Raw genomic sequence first — 25667 nt, 5'->3', positions numbered from 1 at the left:
TTCCGATATTTCATCGTAGACTGTGTAGGATGTAGGTATAGTGGAAAGTTCGGGAATATATACTAAACACACTAAAGAAGACAAAAGGAGAACAGAGGAGAGAAATAATCAAATGAAAATCACAATATTTTTGGATATCAAATAAATTCTGTGTCGTGTGGTTCCCGGCAACAATAGAAAAGAATAGGACAACTTCATCTCTCCCCCATGGATGTCGTAAAAGGCGACTAAGGGGTAGGCTTATAAACTTGGGATTCTTCTTTTAGGCGATGGGCTAGCAACCTGTCACTATTTAAATCTAAATTCTATCTTAAAGCCAAATAGCTGAACGTGGCCTATCAGTCTTTTCAAGACTGTTGGCTCTGTCTACCCCGCAAGTGATATAGTCGTAATTATATGTATGTATGTATGTATGTATGAAAAGCACAATATTTTTGGATATCAAATAAAAATATTTAGGTAACAATAAAAATCTGATGTCTGGATCTTCTTTTTGGTAGCGGTCGAGCCGAAACATCGCTCTCGCTACAACTAAGCCAAGAGACACAAAAAAAAGGTTTCCTCAAGAAGGGTAATTAAGCATAAAATACGTAGCATGTCACGCACTTTCGCAGTAATGGAATTGTGGCTTAAATGCGAATTACAAATGATTCTACTCTTTAAGATGCAGTGTATATTTGTACTTATAAAATACCACTCGCTTATTATTTTACTTTTCTATATTTTAATATCTACTAAGTATGGTGAATTAATGATGTTCATTTTTATGTTATCTTATTTAGTACAAAAATTAAATTAAAAATGGAGTCAGAAACTAAGCGTTTAAGCCCGTTTATGATACAAGTAAGTACGATTATTTATTTTGTATCTTATATTAATTTTTACCAAGTGGCGCTTTTTAGTGGTTAGGTGCCCCAATTCCCCCAAATTATAAGTCTCTTTTTTTATCGACTATAAAAATCTGCATGGAAAAAGAAGCAACTGGCAAATATAATTATATCCATATATAATTATTTATTTATTAAATGGAATTTAGCAAATATACAAAGGAAGTGTGAATGGGACTGTTGGAGTGGGAAGGCCTAGACCAACGTATCTTGATCAAATCGGAGACGTTCTAGCAAAAGGTCAGGACAAGAGTACCCAAAACCGACGAGCTTGCATGAAAAGAGTTATGAATGTGGATGAAGCGAAGGAACCCTCCGGGGAAAGATCCATGATTTATGTATGTATAAGGGACTAATTACACAAATTGAGTTAGCTCGAATTAAGTTCGAAACTTGTGTCACGAGATACTAAATCAATGATGCTATATTTTATAATAAATACTTATATTGATAGTAGATAGTGCCGTGTGGTGTGCGCCCGGCACCAGCACAAAAAAGAATAGGACCACTCCATCTCTTTCCTATGGATGTCGTAAAAGGCGACTAAGGGATAGGCTTACAAACTTGGGATTCCTTTTTTAGGCGATGGGCTAGCAACCTGTCACTATTTGAATCTCAATTCTATCATTAAAACAAATAGCTGAGCGTGGCCTATCAGTCTTTTCAAGACTGTTGGCTCTGTCTTCCCCGCAAGGGATATAGACGTTATTATATGTATGTATGTAAATACTTATATAGATGAACTGCTAGCACATATCTATGTTTTTTTTTTAAACCAGCACTGAACTATGTAGTATGATACATGTGGACAATGTAATATTTTCCAGTGTTTCGTGAGTGCCGGCGTGACCTTCAACATGGCGGGCATGGGGCTGGTGATGGGATTCGTCACTGGTCTACTGCCCCAGCTGCGGAGACCCGACTCCATCATACAAATCGATGATGCATCAGCTTCTTGGATAGGTAGATCACGTCTATGTCCCTTGCGGGGTAGACAGAGCCTGTAGTCTTTAAGAGACTGATAGGCCACGTTCGGCTGTTTGGCTTAATGATGGTATTGAGATTCAAATAGTGACAGGTTGCTAGCCCATCGCCTAAAAGGAGAATCCCAAGTTTATATAAGCCTATCACTTTGTCGCCTTTTACAACATCCATTGGAAGTGGAGCGGACCTATTCTTTTTTCTGGAATCACACGGCACTGTGAGATATACACATAAATAGATAAATATAGTCACGTCTATATCTCTCGCGGGGTAGACAGAACCAAGAATCTCGAAACTAGTACTATTTTGAATAGAACCAACACTCAATGCTGATTTATAGATTTACTCCAATAATTCAAGATTATGTTTGTCAATCGTTAAATTATCGAACGACGTCAGCCATTTTTAAATACCTTAAAAAAATAGGTTTTTTTTTAAGTTGTAAAGCGCGCTGGCCGCTTAGAAAAAAAAGTAGATACATTTTTAATAAAAGAAAAATGGTGATCGTCAATTGTTTAATTTCAGGACAATTCTTTAAATATTTTTTTTTTATCATTGTTTTCTTTTATTTAACCAATTTGTACATCCAGGCCTAATTATTTAAATAAAGGTCGTTCTTAGTTTGACCTGTATGTATGTATGTATGTATGTTACATATATTATGTACGTTGTTATACATACGTTGTTCAATTCGCGAACTACGATATTAGAGCTTCACAACAAATAAAAACGCACACACACTTTAAATAATATATATTGAAAAATAAAAGCGACCTAAATTATGTATCTCTTTGATGAACTATTGCGTAGTTAGTTTTTTGATATTCAAATTTTTTCACTCAAGTTCCTTAATAAAAAACAAAACATGTAACTTTTTATAACTGGCCAGTACCTAACATGTGAAAAAGAGGTTGATACTATTTAATGTATGGACTTAATAGGATGACAAATAGTGGGAAATGAAGCGATTCTTTACATAAATTTCAACATCCCGCCCACCAAGGACTTGTCCTTTAAAAAACAGTCTATAAGAACTTAGATTCACTTCAATTAACAAAAATTCTAGTACGTATTCTATGTCAAACCTTATTGATTAATTACATGTATGCGTAAGATTTGTGAAATTATTATAAAAGTATACAATAAAACCGCCCACCGTGACAAGGCTATTACATACCTATAATACAAATGCTATATTTATTATATAAAACCGCCCACCATAACATATGGTGGAACTAAAGAAAGAACCTAAAGTATATTTATGTATTCAATTTATAGAAACTACGATGAATTTTTTGACAAACATGAATCATTTAGGCAGAAAACAAAGTTTATTTATAGGACGTTTCAACAATTTGTCCTTGCATTTTATCGTCACAACACGAGTGATGTTATCTTTGCCTGGATGTGTTTCAATGATTCTACCAAGAATCCATTTAGTTGGAGGAAGATTATCCTCTCTAACAATTACAATATCACCAACATCAGGTTTTGATTTTTTAGTAGTCCATTTATACCTCTTATCTAAATTTAATAAATAGTCTTTTGACCATCTATGCCAGAAATCATTCGCAATTTTTTGGACTAATTTCCATCTACTAGTTAAATTAACATTTTCAGTTTGATTCGCAAAATTATTGTCACATACATTAATGAGAGGTTCACCTACTAGAAAATGACCAGGCGTCAAGGGGAGAGGGTCGACTGAATGTTCACTTAACTGAGTAAGTGGTCCAGAATTGAGGCAAGATTCGATCTGCACTAAAACCGTACACATTTCCTCATAGGTCAGAATACGATTCCCTATCACCTTCTTTAAATGTGTTTCGTTAATTTGTAATTATTCTAAAATTTTAAATTCTCCTTACATATGAGACAATCCGAAACATTTTCTTCAGCGATGAGTATTTACTCCAAAAGAAATTCTTTTCTTCTTCTATCAAGTGTTGATTTTCGTCTTCTTTTTTCAGTGCAACTAAAGTCTTGATTTTCTGTGAATTACTAGCTTTTGTTTCTTCTTGTGTTGTGTAGTCTAATTTTGAAAATGTAATATCTCTCCAGAGCTTCTCTCTTTTGAGATCAGATGGTTGTAGCCCTCTGGATGCGCAATCCGCGGGGTTGAACTTAGTACCAACATGATTAAACTGACTACTATCCATAATATTAAGAATTTCCGATACTCTATTGCTAACGAAGGTAGTCCATCTTGATGGCAATCCACGAAGCCACGCCAAAACAACGGTGGAGTCTGTCCATGCGTAGAGCCTATGCTTAGGTACATTCATAACTTGTGCCACTTCGTTAAGCAATTTTGCAGCTAAAACCGCTCCGCATAATTCCAATCTTGGAATTGATAGTTGTTTCTCAATAGGAGCTACTTTTGTTTTTGAGGTAAGTAGGTGTACGTGAATTTCGCCATTAGAGTTTATTGTTCGAAAGTACACCACTCCAGCGTAAGCCATTTGAGATGCGTCTGCGAAGGCATGCAGTTCAACTTCACAACCCTGATTAAAATTTAGCCATCTTGGAATAAATATGGTTTTCAGTTCGGAGAGTTCAGCTCTGTATTTGAGCCATTCGTGTAACAAATCTTCAGAAAGTTCATCATCCCAAGACAACCCAGACTTCCACAATTTTTGAATGAAAACCTTTGCAGTTAAAACAACTGGAGCAATCCAACCCATTGGGTCGTATATACGAGCAATGTCAGACAACACCTGGCGCTTTGTTGGTGATTTATTAACTTCATGTAACTCTACTGTATATTGAAATTCGTCTGAATCTCTGTTCCAACAAATGCCCAGGACTTTTACCATGTTGTCAGCCTTAATGTGAATTGATGGAGCTGTTTTCTGATTATCTTGACCGATGAACTGGAGCAATACCTTGTTGTTGCTACTCCACTTCTGTAATTGAAAACCGCCCGCTTCCATTAGCTTGTTCATTTCAGTATAAATTTGAATAGCTTCTTCTTCTGTTTCACAGCATGTCATTAAATCGTCGACATAGAAATCTCGTTTCGTGATTTCTGATGCTGTAGGGTAGTTGAGTTGTTCATCCTCTGCTAAACGTTGCAGTGATTTTACTGCTAGATGAGGTGCACATGCTGTTCCAAAGGTGAGTGTGAGCAACTCGAATTGACCCAGTGGTTCATCTGGGTTGAATCTCCATAATATCCTTTGAAAGCGTGTGTCGTCATCGTGTATACGTACCTGCCGGTACATTTTGACTATGTCTGCAACTACACATATTGGGAATCTTCGCCATCTCATCAAAATGTGCCTTAAATCTTGCTGTAGTTTGGGACCGATAAGGAGGTTGTCATTCAACGAAACGCCGTTCGCGCCCTTACATGATGCGTCGAAAACAACACGTAATTTTGTCGTCTCTCTGTTTTCCCTTACGACGGCGTGATGTGGAAAATACACTGCTTTTGGATGAATTGTTTCGTCCTTTATTTCCCTCATATGACCCAGGTCCAGATATTCCTGCATTACCTTACCATATTCTTCTTTTAATTTCGGGTTCTTCTGTAGCTTCTTCTCCAAATGATAAAATCTTTTCTGTGCTATCTCCTTTAACCCTCCGTATTGACACTCTGGATCATCGCTGTTAAAAGGCAATCTAACCACAAACCTACCTTCCTTGTTTCTAGTAGTAGTTAAATCAAAAAACTCTTCACATTTTTCTTCCATCTTGCTGAATTTCTTTTGAATTGAGTTTGGCTCGTTTTCTAACTCCCAAAACTGTTTGAGTAAAAAGTCTTCTTTGACCTGAACATTAAAACTTACCATTTTTGTGACATCAGTTGGTGCTCCTTGCGGCACCTTACCTGAAATGATCCACCCAAAGATAGTGTTTTGTGCTAATAAGTGTCCCTCTGGGTGTTTGATGATATCATTCAAAATGATGTCGCCGTATACTTCGGCTCCTAGTAAAACGTCGATTCTACCAGGTGAAATAAATCCTGGATCGGCCAGTGATAGGTTCTCGATTTCTGACCAATCAGGTGATGAGGGTTTGCTAGAAGGCAAACGCGAAATAAGAGATTTTAATACGTAAGCAGAAATTTGAATACATTTACTTGAGTCCCTACGAGACTCAATGCGGAAAGAAACCATATGTCTTATATGCAGTCGACCATCTCCTACCCCTGACACACAGCCGCTAACAGGTATACGTTTAAGGCCTAACGTTTGAACAGTCTCTTCTGTTACAAAGGAAGCTTGAGAGCCTTGGTCGATCAAGGCACGCAGTAGACAATACTTTCCGTTGAATGAATATGCTTTTACAATGGCCGTTGCCAAAAGAACGTCAGCTGAATCGATGACCGCTTCTTCCTTCGCAAAATTGGCAACGACGTTCACGCCATGATTGGGTGATGAATGTTGAATATCTGCTTGATTTGGTCGCTGTGATTGTGTGTGCGCGTGATTGTTTTCCGAATTATTTGTAAGCTCTTGCTGTTTCTCCTTCTCTTGATGAAGCAAGGAGTGATGTCGTCTACCACATCTACGGCAACTTGTTGTGTAACGACATTTGTATACTGAGTGAGTGGGTGATAAGCAGTTATAACATAGCGATTTGGTCTGTACGAACTCTTGTCTCTCACGTGGTATTAGCTGTCCAAAGCTCTTGCATTGGTAGAGAAAATGATCTCCCGAACACATAGTACATTGATGTTTTGTAATGTTGTCTTGAACAGATGCAAATGATTTAACCTTCTCTGTACGTTTGTTTGTATAAGGAGCCTTGGAAATTTGTTTACTACTGTCAATCATTTCCAGTGTCCGAAAACGAGATTCTAAAAATAGTACCAGATCAGACCACGAAGGTAAGGCATCGGATGCAATTCCACTGGTATTGACTTCCCATTGACGGAGTGATTCATTGTCTAGCTTGGACACCACTAAGAAAATGAGGATGACATCCCACTGCTTTGTCTCGATTCCTAAATTATTAATTGAGGTGATGCACGACGTTGTCGTATCCAATAAACTTCTTATTGCATGGGCTGATTCGCTAGTTATTTGTTTTTGACTGAATAAATTCTTGAGTATTATGTTTAAGTTGTACCTTTTGTTGTTGTATCGAGCTATCAATTTTTTCCAGGCAGCGTCGTAATTTAAATCCGTGGTGGGCAAATTTCTTATAAGAACTTCCGCTTCGCCTGATAAAGTACTTTTAAGATAGTGCAGTTTTTCTACAGCGGATAAGCTACGGTTCTTGTGTATAAGTGAGGTAAAAAGATCAAAATATTGCTGCCAGTCTTCATATTTACCACAGAATTTTGGTAACTCGATTTTTGGTAATTTGACTTCGCTGGACCTGTGTTTTTCTACGACAGACTGAGATTCCATGGACCCTTGGGCTTCCTCGAAGACATCTCCCGTTCCACGAAGAGCCTCTTTCAAACAGCCCTTGAAGTGAGTGTAAGTTTCTTCAAAAATATCGTATATCCCTTTAACAAAATACTCCTGAGTTTTGATTTCTTCTGTAGTTGCTGAACCGTAAATATTATAATGCTCCTGATTAAATTCTTTCCATAAAGCATCAACATTTTCTAGTCTAGTTTCTATATATCCTCGTGTTATTCTGTCCTTCGGACTCTTCTTGTAATTACTTTCAGCTTTTAATAACTTGGCAAGTCTTTCTCTTTGGATAACGATTGATTTATTCACACTCATGATGATAGGCAAGTTTGGTTAGTGAAAAGTCAATGGAATTTTTAATGAAAATAATTTAAATATATGGAATATTGAATTAAATTATTTGTAAATGTCTCTCGTAAAACGTTTGAGTATATATTTCCTGTCTAGTCACTGAGTATAACTCGAATTATTCAAAGTTAATGAAATCACTTAAATTTTTTATAAGTTCATATAGTCCAATAATTAGTTAATTTTATAAGTTCATTTACTCACAGTTTTATGGTCCAAATTAGCTTGATTTATAGCACTCACCACTACCACTTCATAGAATGTTTCATAAGTCTTTTTGAATGTTATTCCCGGGTTTCGGCACCAAATTTTGTTCACTTCGCGAACTACGATATTAGAGCTTCACAACAAATAAAAACGCACACACACTTTAAATAATATATATTGAAAAATAAAAGCGACCTAAATTATGTATCTCTTTGATGAACTATTGCGTAGTTAGTTTTTTGATATTCAAATTTTTTCACTCAAGTTCCTTAATAAAAAACAAAACATGTAACTTTTTATAACTGGCCAGTACCTAACATGTGAAAAAGAGGTTGATACTATTTAATGTATGGACTTAATAGGATGACAAATAGTGGGAAATGAAGCGATTCTTTACATAAATTTCAACATACGTAATGTATGTACATTCAGTCAGAAAAGTATCGGGAATGGATTATTTATTTATGGTTCCAAATTCAAATTTTTGTTTTTTTTGTTGTTGTTAGATTGGCACAACTGTTTTCCATTTTGGCGCGGAGTTTGAGTTGCATCTGTTGTTTACATTAAATACAGTGCTATTTTTAGTTATATCATATCTAGTGTGTATTGCTAATTTCATAATGGATAAAAACATCGAACAAAGAGTTTGTCTTAAATTTTGCATTGCCAATGGAATATCGTGTTCGGAGTCACTGAAAATGTTACAGAAGGCTTACGGTGAATCGACTTTATCAAAAACTCGTGCTTATGAGTGGTACAAAGCGTTCAAAAGCGGTCGAGATGTGATGGAAGATTTGCCTCGCTCTGGTAGGCCATCAACGTCTGCAACTGAAGTTAACATCGCAAAAGTGAAGGAAATAGTGACTGAAAATCCTCATTCAACTTTGAGAGAGATAGCCACCGAACTTTCTGTATCTCACGAGTCGATCCGTACCATTTTAACTAATAATTTGGGTATGAAACATGTTGCCGCTCGGCTAGTCCCAAAAGACCTGAATTTTTTTCAAAAACTCAATCGCATGATAGTCGCTGAGGACATGCTAGAACGAGTCAATTCCGACCCAACATTCATGAAACGCATTGTTACTGGTGACGAGACGTGGGTTTACGAGTTTGACATGCAAACTAGTCAACAAGCTTCGGAGTGGCGCCTTCCAACTGAACCGAAACCGAAAAAACCACGCCAAAGTCGTTCAAAAGTCAAAGTCATGTTGACTGTTTTCTTTGACTATCGCGGTGTTGTGCACTCGGAATTCTTGCCGGAAGGTCAAACGGTAAATAGGGAATATTATTTGAGTGTTATGCGGCGTTTAAGAGAGCAAATCCGACGAAAAAGGCCAGATTTGTGGAAAGAAAATTCTTGGATTTTGCACCATGATAATGCACCTTCGCACAAGGCCATCATTGTGAACGAATTTTTAACCAAACACTCAACAAATACCATCGAGCAACCACCATATTCACCAGATATGGCTCCAGCCGACTTTTTTCTTTTTCCTAAACTCAAACTACCACTTCGTGGCACCCGTTTTCAATCGGTAGAAGACATAAAAGAGAATTCGCGGCGAGAACTGACCTCAATTCCGGAAACAGCGTTTAAAAAATGTTTTGATGATTGGATTATTCGTTGGCGTAAGTGTATCGTTTCTAAAGGAGCATATTTTGAAGGTGATAAAATAAATTTGGATGAATAACAAACAGTTTGTGTATTATTGATCTTTTCCTGCTACTTTCTTGACACAGTAGTATGTGTATTAGTCCACGATTATTTCGCGTTTTGCTGTATTCACAGGAAAGTGTTTGTTGCACTTAGAAGGAGAAAGTTTTAGAAATTTAACGGACTTCAAAAAATGACGTTGTTGATTGGAGGCGGTTCTATTTATACAAAAGTAATTTCAGATATAATAAAGGCTTATTTCTGTTTGACATAACCCGACCGAGTTATCTATATGTTATGTTTTTCATGCTATCATGGAAACATGTCGTGATCATATCTTTTTATTTCAATACCAGAAATTGCGCATATATACATATGTATATGTTGTTTTGGAATACTATTCTCTAAGTTAACTTTTTCTACATCATAATCAACTTCTTCGTCCTGCAAAGAGGCCGCGCATGCGCGTTTCTAGTCCATCGCCTACTAGAGGATACCCAAGTTAATAAGCATATCCCCTAGTCGCCTTTTACGACATCCATGGTAAATACATATGGAGTGGTTCTATTCTAAACTGTCAGAAATCACACGTCACCTTATGTTACTTATTTAGTTAATAATTTAATGAGTTAATAAGTTTGTTACCGCTTCTTCTGCACTGACGCCTTGGAAGCGACAGTAAAGTTAGTTTTAAGTAATTTATTTGACGTCAACCAATGTTGTTAAACCAAAGGTTTGGCAATTATTAAGCGATATGAAATATCCTATAGTAATGAATAAAAATTTTGAATTTGAATTTGAATTTTTGTTAGTTAATTAAATCCATTTGTCATATTTCCAGCATCAATACCAGGATTCGCGGTCATCGTCGGCAATGTCATCGCTCCCAGCATCATGGGCACATCAGGGAGGCGTATCGCCAATCTTTGCAGCTTGGCAGTCTCCGCCGGCGGCTGGCTTTGTATTATCTTCTCCAACACAGTCCACATCCTCTTCCTCGCCCGGTTCCTCCAAGGAATGGGAATCGGCATGATCGCAGCCCTTGGACCCGTCCTCATCGCCGAATATACCAGCCCAAAAAACCGCGGTCTCTTCCTCATGTCCATATCTGTCAATGTAAGCGTAGGAGTATTCGCCATCCAAACATTAGGAGTGTATTTTCATTGGAAAACGTGCGCTTTGATCTGTATAGGCATAATTTTGTTTACTGCACTGTTAGTTTTATTGTCTCCGGAGTCGCCAACTTTTTTAGCTGATAAGGAACGGTATGACGAGTGCAGGAAGACATTTATGTACTTGAGAGGTGATTCGGAGAATGAAGAATTGGAGAAGATGATAGAAGCAAGAATGTTAGCGAATAAGGAACAGATAGATGAAGTTGAGACGATAAAGGAGAAAGTGTTATCAAAGGTGAAATATTTAAGACAGACTCTGAAGAAGAAAGAGTTCTACAAGCCGATATTGATAATGTTTCACGTTTTCACAATGGCGCAGTGGAGCGGGGTAAATATATTGACGTCGTTCACAACAGATTTGTTCGAGAATGTAATAGGTTTGGATTCAGGGATGAATATACCTTTGATGATTGTTATAATCGGGGTGCTAAGGATTATAGAGAATTTCGTGGGAATGGTTTTCATAAAGACTTTGAAACGGAGAGTGATGTTGTTTTCGACAATAGGGCTTAACATCTTTGGGCTGTTGGCTGTAGCCGCTTTTACATATGCGAAAGAAAACGACTGGGTCTCTTTTACTCCAACAGTTGGTTTATTATTGATTCATGTCCACATGTTTTCTGTGGCAACTGGAGCTATACCTTTGAGTTATGTTCTGTCTGGAGAATTGTTCCCGATGGAGTATAAGGGACTCTGCGGAGGCATCAGCATGTTGTTCTTCTCTCTGAATCTCTTCGTCAATATGAAGACTGTGATCTTGTTGTTCAACTTATGGGGTATTTATGGAACTTATTGCCTTTACGCTGGCGTGCTGTCGTACTGTTTAGTTGTGGTTGGAGTGCTCTGTCCTGAAACTAAAGATAGGACGCTCCTAGATATAGAAGAAGAATTTAGAGGTAAAAAAAATTAACTGTTAGAAAAACGACTTGCATAGTTTATAAATTTCTTATTTATGAATTAAAGGAAAACATTCTCATAATTGAGTATTTTGTTTTAATTTAGAGTTCCCGACATATTATAATGACATTTTTTTATCTTTTATCTAGGATGATCAAAGTACTTTCGTCTAGGTCGTCCCACTCCAACAGTGTCATTCACACTCCCTTTGTATATTTGCTTAGTCAACCTGCTTTCATTCATGCTCGCGACATGACCAAACCATATAATTATTCCCTTAATAATTGATGATATAAGTTAAATAAAAGCTAGGGAAATTATTAAAATTAGGAAGATTTCTAATAAGGAAGATAGAGTTCTGCTTTTAACAGAAGGTCAACTACACGGTAAGTTCAATATATTTTATTCCATTCAACAGTTCAGCGTCTGAAGTCACTGAACCGCGTCTCCATCAGTCCATCTGAAATGAAGGGTGCAGCCAAAACAAAAAGTTTTATCATTTTCGTCACGTCTCATTAGGCAAAGACATTTCATCAAATAAATTCGTGTCCTTGAAACGACATTATGTTTATGGTGTTATTCTTAGTTGTTCTTCACCTCCCTGGAGAGGAGCTCTGGGTCGGCCTAGACAAATACGTTCATCAACCGGGACTAAAGCCAGGAGGAAGAATCTACTATTAAGTGTAATTTTAATTCCATCATGTCCATAACTTACTTAAGTAAGTAAATTTTATGGACATGATGGAATTGAGATTCTGATAGTGACATGTTGCTAGCCCATAGACTAAGGCTGATTTCATAGTGACGCCTTTATTAAGCGACGGCTACACGCGCGCGGTTAAAATTACACTTGATAGAAGTCCTTCTTTCTCCTGGCTTTAGTCCCGGTTGCATCAATCAGGGAGTTATTTGCTGTCGCCTTGGTTTCACCGTCCCGTGTCATTTGTCAGCCCACCACCGTTACTGGATTAATTCGAATCACACAACAGAATCAAATGCTTCAAGAGACAAGGCACTCGAGGAGGTTTCCCGGATGGTTGATGATGAGACGATGTTGTGTCGGAGGTTGTATATATAGCTCCAATCCGTGAAATCTTTGAAATCGCGATTTAGATTCTTCGCTGCTATTGGTTGAGCGCGTCGATTTCTGCGCGATGATTGACGGTAGTTGTTTGATTGTTTGTTGTGACGAGTGGCGTAGAGATGTCGCCACAATTGCAACGAAAAGCGATACTCGTTTCACAGCGCGCCGCCAATCAAACGCGCGGTTTTGAACGCGCTGCTCAACGGCGCGTCTCGCCGGCGTCGCACTAAAACCAGCTCACAAGAAGAATGCCAAATGTCACGAGATCAAAAATATCCAGTTTCAATCCTGCCACAATAAAATTCATAGTAACACACTGAATTTTATTATTTGTTGAAATTTTTATTGCGTCCGTTTGAAATTCCGGGGTTATAATGGGAGACCTGGTCATGTGACGTCTTCCGCGTGGACTTTTGTGACAACAGTAAATAAACATACATACATACATATGGTCACGTCTATATCCCTTGCGGGGTAGACAGAGCCAATAGTCTTGAAAAGACTGAATGGCCACGTTCAGCTATTTGGCTTAATGATAGAATTGATATTCAAATAGTGATAGGTCGTAAGCCCATCGCCTAAAAGAGAAACCCAAGTTTGTAAGCCTAATCCCTTAATCGCCTTTTACGACATCCATGGGAAAGAGATGGATCCTATTCTTTTTTGCATTGGTGCCGGGAACCACACTGCACTGTAAATAAACAAAACAGTAAATAAACAATATAAGTAACTAGCTTTTGCCCGAAGCTTCGCCCGCGTGAATTTAGCGACACCTACAAAAGAATACAGGTTTTTCGCAAATCCCACGGGAACTAAAGTTTCATTTCAAAGATGAAAAGTAGCTTGTGTCTCTCTCCAGGCCCTTAATTATATATTCGCAAATTCAAGAAAAGTGGTTTAGTAAATAACGCGTGAAGAGACAACATACATACATACATTTGGTCACGTCTATATCCCTTGCGAGGTAGACAGAGCCAACAGTCTTGAAAAGTCTGGGAAAGAAATGGGGTGGTCCTATTCTTTTTTGTATTGGTGCCGGGAACCACACGGCAAAGACAGAGACAACAGAAAAATAAACTTACTTTTGCATTTACATTCCTAAAAATTTTTTTTAAAATAATTTATTTGGATGCTTTTTTTTCGGAGTTATTTAGGTATATTAGTGTGATTGGGTGCTAAATGATGCTCTTACGGTGAGGAAAACATCGTGAGGAAACCTACATCACCTGTCTACGATCAGTATTAGGTTTCCTTGCAATAGTTGCGGAGGTAGGACGGGAGTCACTTCGTGTAAAAACCCTGACTCACCCAATACTCTGGACGAATCCGAAGATACTCGTAGGTAATGAAATCGGAACTAACGCCACTGCAGGCAACCTTTTTAGTATACGCCATAGCAACGGTTGTCATGATGTTGTTTGTGAGAGTTATGTCAAAAATAATTTTTAATGTTACATGTTCTTAAGATAAACGTTGAATAATACTCTTTTCTCCTTCTTTCTTCAGTAGGAATAAATAACTTTTATAACTATACTTCCTACAGCCACAATGATGATATAATGAAAACATGATTTTTATAAAAATAAATATACTTATATAGTTTTGTTTGTTATTAAAATCCCAATAAGTATTAAACTGATTTCGTTATGAATTTAACACAGGCATCACTAAAGTAAGATAGGCTTAGTACTTTCTTCATGAAAATTTGCATAAGCAAAAATTTTGAAGTACCTATGTATTTGCTTTTCGAGACTGTTGGCTCTGTGTACCTTGCAAGGGATATAGACGTGCTTATATATATTTATATATCTGTGTATGTATATATCTGTCTACCTATGTGAAAAGAATTTTAAATAATATTTACAGTTCACAAACCTATATTTTTAGGGGAATATATGTACGATACGGTCGCCTACAACAATTATATAACTGGCAAAAATATTCGCCGGAACAGACGCACAAATTACATTTTTATTAGATAAATATAGAAGATAAATTATCCATTTATCTGGATGACTGTTTTTACTGACCCTCCAATCCATTGTGACATAATAACCCCTATTTCTTATAGTACAGTAGGTAACTGCAATAAAAATAGTTAAAAGAACAATGGAGCGGCTATTATGTGGTTATTTTAAAGTAATTTTTAATAAATTTATAACTAAAGTCATAGAATATTTAAAACTAGAAAATATTTTTGTAGGGTGACCAAGATTTCGATAGCTACGATTTTAATTATTGAGGAATTTTTTAATGAAATAATTTTAGACAAAAACATTAATAAAGTAGGTACATAAATGAAAAATAAAATTATACATACATATAATCACGTCTATATCCCTTGCGGGTTAGACAGAGCCAACAGTCATGAAAAGGCTAATAGGCTACGTTCAGCTGTTTGGCTTGATGATAAAATTGAGACTCAAATCAGTCTTTTCAAGACAATAGTCTTGAAAAGACTCTGTCAACCCTTCAGGGGATATGGTCGTGACTATATGTATGTAAATATTCGAAGGGCTATACGATAATCGTGGTCACCGTAGTAGTAAACATGTAATAATTGTCACATCATCGTTTTCCCACTTCCAAACCAGATGAAGAACACATTTATTTTTATGCACGTTTTTGATTGCTGTATATCTTTCATATATTGCTATTTTATTGGCGTATGTGAAAAAAAAAATAGCTTGTGACATTTCGTTGAGGGAATCAAAATTATTTATAGCCGTTTTTATTATCATTTTTAGGGTTACTTGTGAATTTTAAAAATGGACAGGTATTGTATAAAGTTTATTGTCTAAGAAAACCAGGTTGGTCTCTTATTTAAGAAAGAGTAGTTTTATTTTTAGTTTTAATTTGATTCAATTAATTTATGAAAACAAAATGTTTGTTCAGAGATTAGAAGCACTCAATACCTACACTTAGATATCTCGACAGATCGACATAATTAAAAGTATATAGGTAGTTTGACAGACTTTTTGTGAGAAAAAGTGTAAATTTTTTACCATAAGCAGAAGAATGCATTTAACATAATAAAAAAATGAAAGATAGTTTGTTAATTGGAAGAGGTTTTAATTAAAACTGTTTCACACTGTGTTTTCTGTAATAATCCCAGATGTGTAGACCCAACGGTTAACTGGTAGATAAAGCACACAAACACCTATTGTGCTATAGGTACAAATTATTTTAAACAATTAAGTTCAAATTATATTTAAAAAAAAAGACAATGAATAACATCACAATATTTTGAATATTGTAATTATTTAATATTCAAAGTTTCTACGGAACCTACGATGCGAAAATTTTTCATGCTTATCAAATATTTTATAGTTTTTCACGGTGGATCTTAAAACTTTTCTCTCTTTTTCATAGGAGGCGCCACTAGACACACCTGTGTCAGGTCGCCATATTATTTTTTTATATATAGTTATAGTTTAAATAATATAGTTAACAATACAATGAATTGTGTTATGATTGTGACGTGTAGATTAGTTTAATTTTTTTTGTGGTGTTTTAAAATTACAAAAGTGATTTATATTATAACCAGGTTATCTTGTGGCGCCGAAAATTCATTTATCTATTACATAAATAAAAGTTGTTCGTCTTGGGAATCAGTTTGGGGTTTTTTTTTTTATTTTATGCAAACAACAGAATACTAATTAAATTGAACTTTTGTTAAAAAAATAATAAGTTTGGTATAAATATAAATAATTATCATATAATTAAGTGAATATTGTGCTTCAAATCGTATTCAACTTATATTAGTAAATATAAAATAAAACAACAAATTCCCAGACACGTTAAAAACGAAACTTAAAATTTTGTGCATAAAATCGAAATCACCAAAAAAAAAAAAAACAGAAAAAATAAACAACAAAATTTTATCGACTCCACTCAACTTTTGTTCTGAAAATCAAGGAGCGGCCTGCCACGGGTGATTTAGCAACAGTTGTCGACGAAAACCCATAGACACGAGGCTTCATTGCCAGTCCGAAGACAATGTCCTTAGCGGAAGCTCCCTCGGACTCGGAACAGATCAGGACAGACGGAAACGAGGAGAAGAACAACGTTAACAACGTTAAAAAAAACGACGTTGGCGGCAAAGGCGGGCGGCAGGTGTGTAACTTTATTTTATTTAATACTAGCTGTTGCCCGCGACTTCGTCCGCGTAAATTTCGAGTTGAATCTTGATCATACAGTCAGATTGCAGACAGACAGACAAAAAATGTAAAAAAAAATCTCTATCCGTTTCAGTCAAATATTAAATGTACAGACAAAATATTTTTACTGTTTTATTATATGTATAGACTAGCGACCCGCCCCGGCTTCGCAGATATTTGTACATTTATAAACCTTCCGCTTAAATCACTCTATGTATTAAAAAAAATTGCATCAAAATGCATTATGTAGTTTTAAAGATTCTAGGTTATTAAGACATACATCTGAACGTGGCCTTTCAGTCTTTTCGAGACTGCTGGCTCTGTCTACCTCGCAAGGGATATAGACGATAGTATGTATGGATGACAAACCGAAGGGACAAAAGCTAGGGTCTTGATCTGTAACTTTAACTTCTCTTAGTTTGCATGTTGTAAGAGTTGACTTAGGGATAAGCCTTGACAACTGATGGACAACAATAACTTTTTGCATGTGACCGGTCGTACAATCAAAACTGGATCATTATTTAAAGATTTATTTAATAAAAAAAAGTCTGTCTGATAATCTCCTTAGTATTTTTGTGCAGAAGTTGTTTTAAAGAAGTTAATTCCACTACTAATTATTGTTGTCGAATTGAACTTTAATGTAAAGTGATAATGGTGCCGTGTGGTTCCCGGCACCAATGAAAAAAGAATAGGACCACTCCGTCTCTTTCCCATGGATGTCGTAAAAGGCGACAAAGGGATAGGCTTACAAACTTGGGATTCTTCTTTAGGCGATGGAACCTGTCACTATTTGAATCTCAATTCTATTATTAAGCCAAATAGCTGAACGTGGCCATTCCGTCTTTTCAAGACTGTTGGCTCTGTCTGCCCCGCAAGGGAGACGTGATTATATGAAATGAATGTGCATTGTATGAACTTCAAAAACAGCAAACCAATTTTATAGTGAGACAATAACAAAAAAAAAACCCTTTTAAAATGAAGGAAGCATCGTTTTAAATTTCATGTAATAAGTACTTTGATCTTCTTTATAAAGTTCAAGGTATCATGGTGCCGTAGCCAAATGCTTGAAAACATTTGAATCTATTCGCGTAACGTTATAATTTTACGTAGGACTTGTGCTTCTAATAAATATATCTTACCGTAAGTATTTTTCATAAAAATGCCAACTGATGCTAAAGAATTTATATTTTAAATATAACTTCTTTGTGATAAATTCAATGTTTTTTTTTTTTATTATAGTGAAGATTGGCTCGTTTTTTAAGTATGATTTATTAAGTGTTAATATAATTAGTTAACTGTCTCAGATAAATATGTGTCTTTTGACTATACAAAAAGAATATTTATAGTCAAAATCAATGGGGAAATAATGGACCAAAGTACTTGCCGAGTTTTTGGCACTAACATACATACAAATAATCACGTCTATACCCCCTGCGGGGTGGACAGGGCCAACATTTTTGAATGGACTGAAAGGCCACTTTCAGCTGTTTGGCTCAATGATAGATTTGAGATTCAAATAGTGACAGGTGGCTAGTCTAAGCCTAAAAGAAGAATCCCTTGTTCGTAAGCCTATCCAATAGTCGTCTATTGCAACATCCTTTGGTAAGATATGGAGTGGCCCTATTCTTTCTTCAATTGGTGCCGGGAACCACACGTCACTAATTAGGTTCTTAAGCCAAGTCATACAAGTATAATTTTATTTTTGTCAACACTTTCCACTTAAAAGAAACTATTTTCGACACTAGGGTTAATTTAACGCTTTGATTATACACTACATTAAAACTTTGTCAAATTACTTAAATACATATAATCACGTCTATATCCCTTGCGGGGTAGCAAAGCCAACTGTCTTGAAAAGACTGATAGGCCACGTTCAGAAAGAATTGAGATTCAAATAGTGGCAGGTTACTGGCCCATCGCCTAAAAGAAGAATCTCAAGTTTATAAGCCTATCCCTTAGTCGCCTTTTACGACATCCATGGGAAAGAGATGGAGTGGTCCTATTCTTTTTTCTATTGGTGCCGGGAACCACACGGCACTACTCAACATAATGCGTGTTAAATCTTTTATCTTGTCCTTTTCTAGGTAAACTTATTCACATACAGAGATTACATCTTTCCACTAGCCATATATGTATGTATAATATAAATTTAATGCGGACAAAGTCGCCGGCAACATCTACTCTACTCTAATATAAAACTCCAACACGCTACCTAATAATTTCAACAGACAAACAATAAAACCTTAAATAGATTGAATTGGCGTTTCTAATAAAGGCAGCCTTCAATCTTATTGGAAATCGGGCAATTATTCAGTTGACCCATATAAGGTTGCCGGGTTTCGTGGGAACAGACAAACGGACAATTAAGGTTCAGTACCACGCCTACGCGTGAAGAGGCGTAATTGTCAAACGTCTATAAAAATATTTAATTAATGATAAGTGTGGCCATTTTGTTTTGCTGATATACCTACATATTATCTCGCAGGACTCTCAAAACTACCTTAAGTTTAATATTAACATACATAAATGAGGGAGAAGTTCTTTTTGATTTTGATTTCATTGAAGCCCTCAAGGAGGAATAATCTTCCCCGTTTAATTCACATTTCCCATTTTTTCTTCGCTACTAATAGTTGCAGTGTGATGTTAAATAGCCTAAAGTCTTCCTCGATAAATGGTCTATTAAACACAAAAATAATTTTTCAATTCGAAATATTGGTTCCTGAGATTAGCGCGTTAAAACAAACACCCTCTTAAGCTACTCAATATTAGTATAGATTATGAATAAATAAATATTATGCGGTTCTTTTTTATAAGAAAAGGAGTGTTAGATTTTTAAATATTTTTTAACAGCAGGAAACATTGGAACAATAGCACTGAACCCCACACCCTGCGATCGCTGAACCGAATCAAAACGCAATTACTGTCTACACATTGTATTCTTATGAGAACAGATTGAATAATTTCTAAGACTTATGCCATAGGTATGGTTGCCAGAAATCTTTGTATATATAAATCTTTTACGTTACCGAGTGACTGACAGACAACGCACATCACGAACTAGAGGTGCACTAAGAGAGGATTTCCCGAAATTCCCACGGGATTAACGGGATTTTTCTTTATCTATATCACATATATACATATGTATATGTGGAGCCGCGGTTGACCTCTACTTCATAATAGAATAGAATCGATTTATTTTTCAAAATTGGACACATGGTATCACTTATTGACGTCACGTCACTTAGATTTCAAGAAGTTCATAAAAAAATTAAATTACATATATCAACTACCGCTTTCAGTGTAGTGTAGAAGAAGCGGCGGAACAATATACACTGCAGCATTTTCACCGGACATCAATTTTCGTTTCAATCGTACGTTTAATAGAAACGCTTATTCCTATGGATAACGCAAAAAATCCTAGACTTGCATGAAAAGAGTGATAATTTTTTAATGTACAAGAATAGGTCCACTCCATCTCTTTCCCATGGATATCGTAAAAGGTGACTAAGAGAAAGGCTAATAAACTTACGATTCTATTTTAAACGATGGGTCAGCAACCTGTCACTATTTGAATCTCAACTCCAAGCCATACAGCATACGTGGCCTTTAATTCTTTGCCAGAATCTCAGCTCTGTTTATTCCGTAAGGAAAAAAGACGTGATAAGTGTCGGTGTAAGTACTTATGTTTGTTTGTAAACTCTTCTTTACACATAAAAACGAATATCACAAACTAGAGGCCGCCAGCGACTTCGTCCGCGTGGAAACCCAATCATAACGTAACAATCAATCCCGAGGGAACTCCGGGATAAAAGCCTATATATTAATCTGGGTCTTCAGCTACCTACATACCAAATTTCATCGTAATCGTTTCAGTATTATTTGCGTGAAAGAGTAACAAACATCCATACTGACATCCTGACATACTCACAAACTTTCGCATTTATAATATCAGTAGGATAACAAAACAGTTATGCATGTTATTCTTGAAGTTTTATTAGTAGTATTAACTTCTTTTCTATTATTAGATATAATTAAACATCTTTTTATTCAAGGATTGACTAGATGATAAAACATTCAGTGACATTATATATAGATTATAAACTCTTTTCTAGTATCAGAACACAATAATTCTTATTACATATGCGGTACTAATTCGCTTAAGCACGAATAATTAAATAATGTAATGCCGTGTGGTTCCCGGCACCAATGAAAAAAGAATAGGACCACTCCATCTCTTTCCTATGGATGTCGTAAAAGGCGACTAAGGCATAGGCTTACAAAATTGGGATTCTTTTTTTAGGCGATGGGCTAGCAACCTGTCACTATTTGAATCTCAATTCTATCATAAAGCCAAATAGCTGAACGTGGCCATTCAGTCTTTTCAAGACTGTTGGCTCTGTCTACCCCGCAAGGGATATAGACGTGACAATATGTATGTATGTATGTATGTAATTAAATAAACAAATAATAACGTTGTCAACAGATGTCAGATTCTTACATGTGGAAAGAGCAAATCCACACTCTAATGAAGGGCGGGGAGAGTGAGTCCGACATATCGGATTCAGAACACTTCCTCACCAAAGGAGCCTTCTTACTCACGCCATCTCACGGGCTAAGCATGGAGAAGGCTTCAGCTATCTGCGAGAAAATGGAGTTCAAAGGCTGCTTCTCATTGACCAAGACTGCCACCGGTATCCTCTTTAAGTTCTCCAGCGTGGATGACTACCAGATGGTCTTCAAAAAGGGCTTCCACAAAGTCACTGGATCTAGGTTCTACAGAAAGGTATTTTGGTTTTGAATTGTGTACTCATTGGTTATTTTCATGAAACTTACATTGGGAATTTCTTAATTTATACATTAAACGCGTTCCTCAATCGATCAATTTTCAATTTAACTGCAAAAGTTTGATTTTAGTTATTTTTTACCATCGGGAATTACAGTAATTCAAATTTTATTAAATAAATAGTAATTATAATTTTAATTAATAATAATTACAATTATTATTATTTTTATTAAATATTATTTAATAATTATTATTAAATGTAATTAATATTAATTATTTTAGCCATCAATAAATTTGCTTTTAATTAGATTTAAATTTTCAAATGCCCATTCTCTCCTTCATTGTGTGTGTACAACCTCTCTTCGTCCTTCTTTTCTGCGTGTTAATTCTGCTTTTTCTTCTCGTATGATTTTGTTTATACAAGCACGTGAGGTTTACAGAACCATTTCTTATATACTTGGGATTCCTCTTTGAGGAGTCGGCCTAGCAACCTGTCACTATTTGAATCTCAATTATATTATAAGGCCAAATAGCTGAACGTGGCCATTCAGTCTTTTCAAGACTGTTGGCGTTGTCTACCCCGCAAGGGATATATATGTATATGCTACTTATATGTTCCAGATAGCCATTCCTTGCCGGCCGCAGAAGACCTTCACCATCTACGTGTACGACGTTCCCGACGAAGTCCCAGAGGAAGACATCAGGCACGCCCTGTACAAGTTCGGCTCCGTCGTCGAAGTTGTTCGTCTACATTTTTCTGGTTCGCCAAGAGACGGTAACAACTAGTTTGTTGGAATGCTTTACTAATTCGCGCATTACGAAGCAATGGTACTACTTAGCTAATTTGGAAAATTTATGGTACTTTAGATACAAGTTTAAATTTTATTTCTTTTTTTCATTCAATTTGTAACGTCTACTAAAACAGTTAATGATGGAAGGAATACGAATACAGAATTACGATCCATTGCTTCTGACAAGTGATGTTTATAATCGTAGAAAAAATTGTCAAATGAAATCAATTCGTTTTAAATACGTCGAAATACAAGAAAAAGAAATGTTTTTACATTTTCTTTGGAAAATGTAGTTAAATAAGTATCAACCTGAGTAAATTTTTTTTCATTGTAAGTTAAGTAGCTTCAAGGTACTTCACATGAAGATAGTTTACTCATGTACATACTTATGTTTCAAATTATAAAACTCGTTATATTTGAACAAAATTCCTTTTAGGAAAATAATACTGGAATCACCAACTTCAATAATACTCTCCTAGTAAAATTGAGTCTAAATGATGATCAAAACAATGTAGTTAAAGCAAATTATAGAGCGGTTAATGATATAATAACCAGTGATGTGAACATAGTAAATCATCCAGCTAGCTTCGTTTGTCAGGCAGATGGTGAAAAGTCAACGTATCTCCACAGAATGGTAATCGGAATGAGTTTTCAATAACAGCCTAGACCCTTAAATATTCAGGTTTTGCTTGGTTCAAATTTGTGTCGATATTTTAGTGTAATTACATCTGCACCTTTTTCAATAAAATAATTAAGGATTTTGAGAAAATTAAGAACCTTCTTATTAAATCATGTGAGTGGCTCATGATGCGTTAGAAAAAATATTGGATAAATTTCACGCGCTACTTAAATCAGATCCATACTATTTATGTAATGGATAATCTTTAATAATCCTTTTTTTCTTTGTCGCAATTCCTACATCTCCTCTGTTAGAAGTTATAACAACTTAAGAAATATTAACCAACGGTGCAGAAGTAATATAACTTTGTTTAATTTATGATCAAGCTTTTTGTATAAAGTATAGGTAAAATAAAGGTACTAATCTTAAGCCAGATAGTGAATGCATATAAGTATTTTTGCTTACTGCAACCGCATGTTACCTATTTGGTTGTTTGATTTATGTTGATTGTTAATTTAATAACGTTGATTTTCTCGCATTTGTTTTTAACGTTCTTTGTTTTTTTTCTCTTATCTCAACTTTTGCTATCAAAAAAGTAAGTATTGGTAGGTACTTTACAAATTCTAAATAAATTTGCTACTGAACAGGTCCACGGGGGCAAATTCGCTATTACTAGTAAATGCTGTAAAAAACTTATCTATTTCATGTATTTATCCTATAGATTTCTCTTTTTTTTCCCCTATAACCTACTAGCCCAGGAAGAAACTATGAACGGCATAAAATTACACGGCCTATTACCATATCAAAAACGCTTCGCTCACTAGAAGTAGGACTTGAATGAATAATACATACATACATACACAAAATCACGCCTCTTTCCCGGAGGGGTAGGCAGAGACTACCTCTTTCCTCTTGCCACGATCTCTGCATACTTCCTTCGCTTCATCCACATTCATAACTCTCTTCATGCAAGCCCGGCGGTTTCGGATACTTTTGCCCTGACCCTTTACCAGGACGTCCTTAATTTGATCAAGATACGTTCGTCTAGGTCTTCCCACTCCGACCGACTGAATGAATAATGTAGTATCATAAAGTAGTAATAGTATAATCTTTTCAGAATCTAAGATATCCTCGACAGGATAATTTCATATTCCCTATTGAAACTGATCAAGAAACTGATATTACAGGTACATCCACCCCGAAGCCTATTGACAAAACCCCTCCTCGTTCCCTGACCACCATCGACGGGGAACTGGTCAGCAGCATGATCCCGAAGGAAGCTTCCAGTGTCATCCGCATCACGCTTGCTAACATTGAGGAAGCCAACATCTTGCTCCAGAACGGATTGGATTTCTACGGAGCCACTTACTTCCCGACGGAGCTGTCGACGCCTGCGCAGGCAGCTAAACTGATCAAACCAAGCAGGTGATTAAAAAAATAATCAAAACTCGGCAGGTATCAGCAAGAGATCGACTCGGTAAAACCATTTTAATTTTCTCTCTCTGCAAAAACATATATATGTAGGAATGACTCTTATCTAAGTTATGTTTATTAGTTTCAATGCTTGTGGTAAAGACAGCCGTTTTATATATGTAATAATTTGAGTGAGTTCAGCTAATAAAATTCAAATAGTGATAGGTTGCTAGCCCATCGCCTAAAAGAAGAATAGCAAGTTTACAAGCCTATCCCTTAGTCGCCTTTTACGACATCCGTGGGAAAGAGATGGAGTGGTCCTATTCTTAATCTCTTGGTGCCGGGAACCACACGGCTCACAGCACCACATACCGCGTAATAACTTTCATCTTTATCTTACCTGTAAAAGTTATTATCATTTTTAAATTTCAGAGTCACTGGCGGCACTGTATCTGCGAGGGTAAGAGATCTCCTGCCCGTGTTTGATCAGCAGGGATTTGCTAAATTCGCGCCGCCTGCCTCGCGGCTCGTCAAACCAAGATCAAAGTAAACAATCATCAGAAAACTTCATCGTCATCTTACGACATCTCGATATGAGATTGATCCTTTTTACTATATCAAAGGTATAATTATAATATAATTGACAGTAATGATTTGGAAAATCTTCAATCTGATACATCTTTTTACTTTGAAAATGATCAAAAAACCATGGAAGATACGGCATCAAGTAAATTTTAATTTTTAAATGCGAAATAAGATGCAATAGATTTATACTCGTCTACCGCCCATTTGTTACTTTATAGTAATTGTTTTGTTGCGAAAGTACCAATTGGCATTTTAATCATTTGCCGAGTGTATATTCTGATCCAATTCAAAATCATTCAATTGTGAATTCAGATTTTTATCAAATTCCAAATCAATCTTTGTTATAGTAGCAATAAGCCAAACTCTTCGCGTTATGACAAGATCTACGTCACTGACGACTCCAACGGACTTGTACTTAGGACTTGGTGTAACAGATTAACCTAGTTTCAATCGAAGATAAAAGTTACTAATCTATCAAGTGGACCACATATTAAGCGTAACACTATGAACATTGAAAAAGACTTTGACATAATTCCACATATCGAACTAACATTAATTACGCTTATCAATCCACTCACTGTACTTAAATTTTATTTTATTTTCTTTTTCATTTTCATCGTCGCTTAAGAATTTTGTTTTTGTACCAAGTGCATTTACTTTTAGTTCAGGTTAATGACTAATTAATGTGCCATCTAAATGTTCATA

The 25667-nt window shown here is 36.0% G+C and overlaps 2 protein-coding genes across 2 annotated transcripts; both read left to right on the top strand.

The window, feature by feature from the left end:
• Positions 1-697: 697 nt before the first annotated feature.
• Positions 698-11613, top strand: LOC106139624 (facilitated trehalose transporter Tret1). The gene is made up of 3 exons (XM_013341104.2): positions 698-843; positions 1715-1850; positions 10297-11613. Exons 1-3 carry the CDS (start codon positions 802-804, stop codon positions 11538-11540), a joined length of 1422 nt encoding a protein of 473 aa, XP_013196558.1. The 5' UTR covers positions 698-801; the 3' UTR covers positions 11541-11613.
• Positions 11614-16515: 4902 nt separating this feature from the next.
• Positions 16516-25637, top strand: LOC106139636 (uncharacterized). Its single transcript, XM_013341119.2, has 5 exons — positions 16516-16727; positions 21255-21554; positions 22176-22329; positions 24152-24389; positions 24810-25637. Exons 1-5 carry the CDS (start codon positions 16611-16613, stop codon positions 24925-24927), a joined length of 927 nt encoding a protein of 308 aa, XP_013196573.1. The 5' UTR covers positions 16516-16610; the 3' UTR covers positions 24928-25637.
• Positions 25638-25667: the final 30 nt, after the last annotated feature.

This window comes from Amyelois transitella, chromosome 25 (assembly GCF_032362555.1).
Source record: "Amyelois transitella isolate CPQ chromosome 25, ilAmyTran1.1, whole genome shotgun sequence".
Classification (NCBI taxonomy): Eukaryota; Metazoa; Arthropoda; class Insecta; order Lepidoptera; family Pyralidae; genus Amyelois; species Amyelois transitella.
The sequence above is the reverse complement of the archived record's forward strand: the minus strand, read 5'-3'. Positions and strand labels throughout refer to the sequence as shown.

What these genes read in the sequence shown, in the direction of transcription:
- LOC106139624 (XM_013341104.2), top strand. Translation starts at nt 802, where the DNA reads ATGGAGTCAGAAACTAAGCGTTTAAGCCCGTTTATGATACAA. An exon ending in TAAGCCCGTTTATGATACAA is followed by an intron (nt 844 to 1,714) that starts GTAAGTACGATT and finishes AATATTTTCCAG; the next exon opens with TGTTTCGTGAGTGCCGGCGT. An exon ending in TGCATCAGCTTCTTGGATAG is followed by an intron (nt 1,851 to 10,296) that starts GTAGATCACGTC and finishes TCATATTTCCAG; the next exon opens with CATCAATACCAGGATTCGCG.
- LOC106139636 (XM_013341119.2), top strand. Translation starts at nt 16,611, where the DNA reads ATGTCCTTAGCGGAAGCTCCCTCGGACTCGGAACAGATCAGGACAGAC. An exon ending in GATCTAGGTTCTACAGAAAG is followed by an intron (nt 21,555 to 22,175) that starts GTATTTTGGTTT and finishes TATATGTTCCAG; the next exon opens with ATAGCCATTCCTTGCCGGCC. An exon ending in TTCTGGTTCGCCAAGAGACG is followed by an intron (nt 22,330 to 24,151) that starts GTAACAACTAGT and finishes CTGATATTACAG; the next exon opens with GTACATCCACCCCGAAGCCT.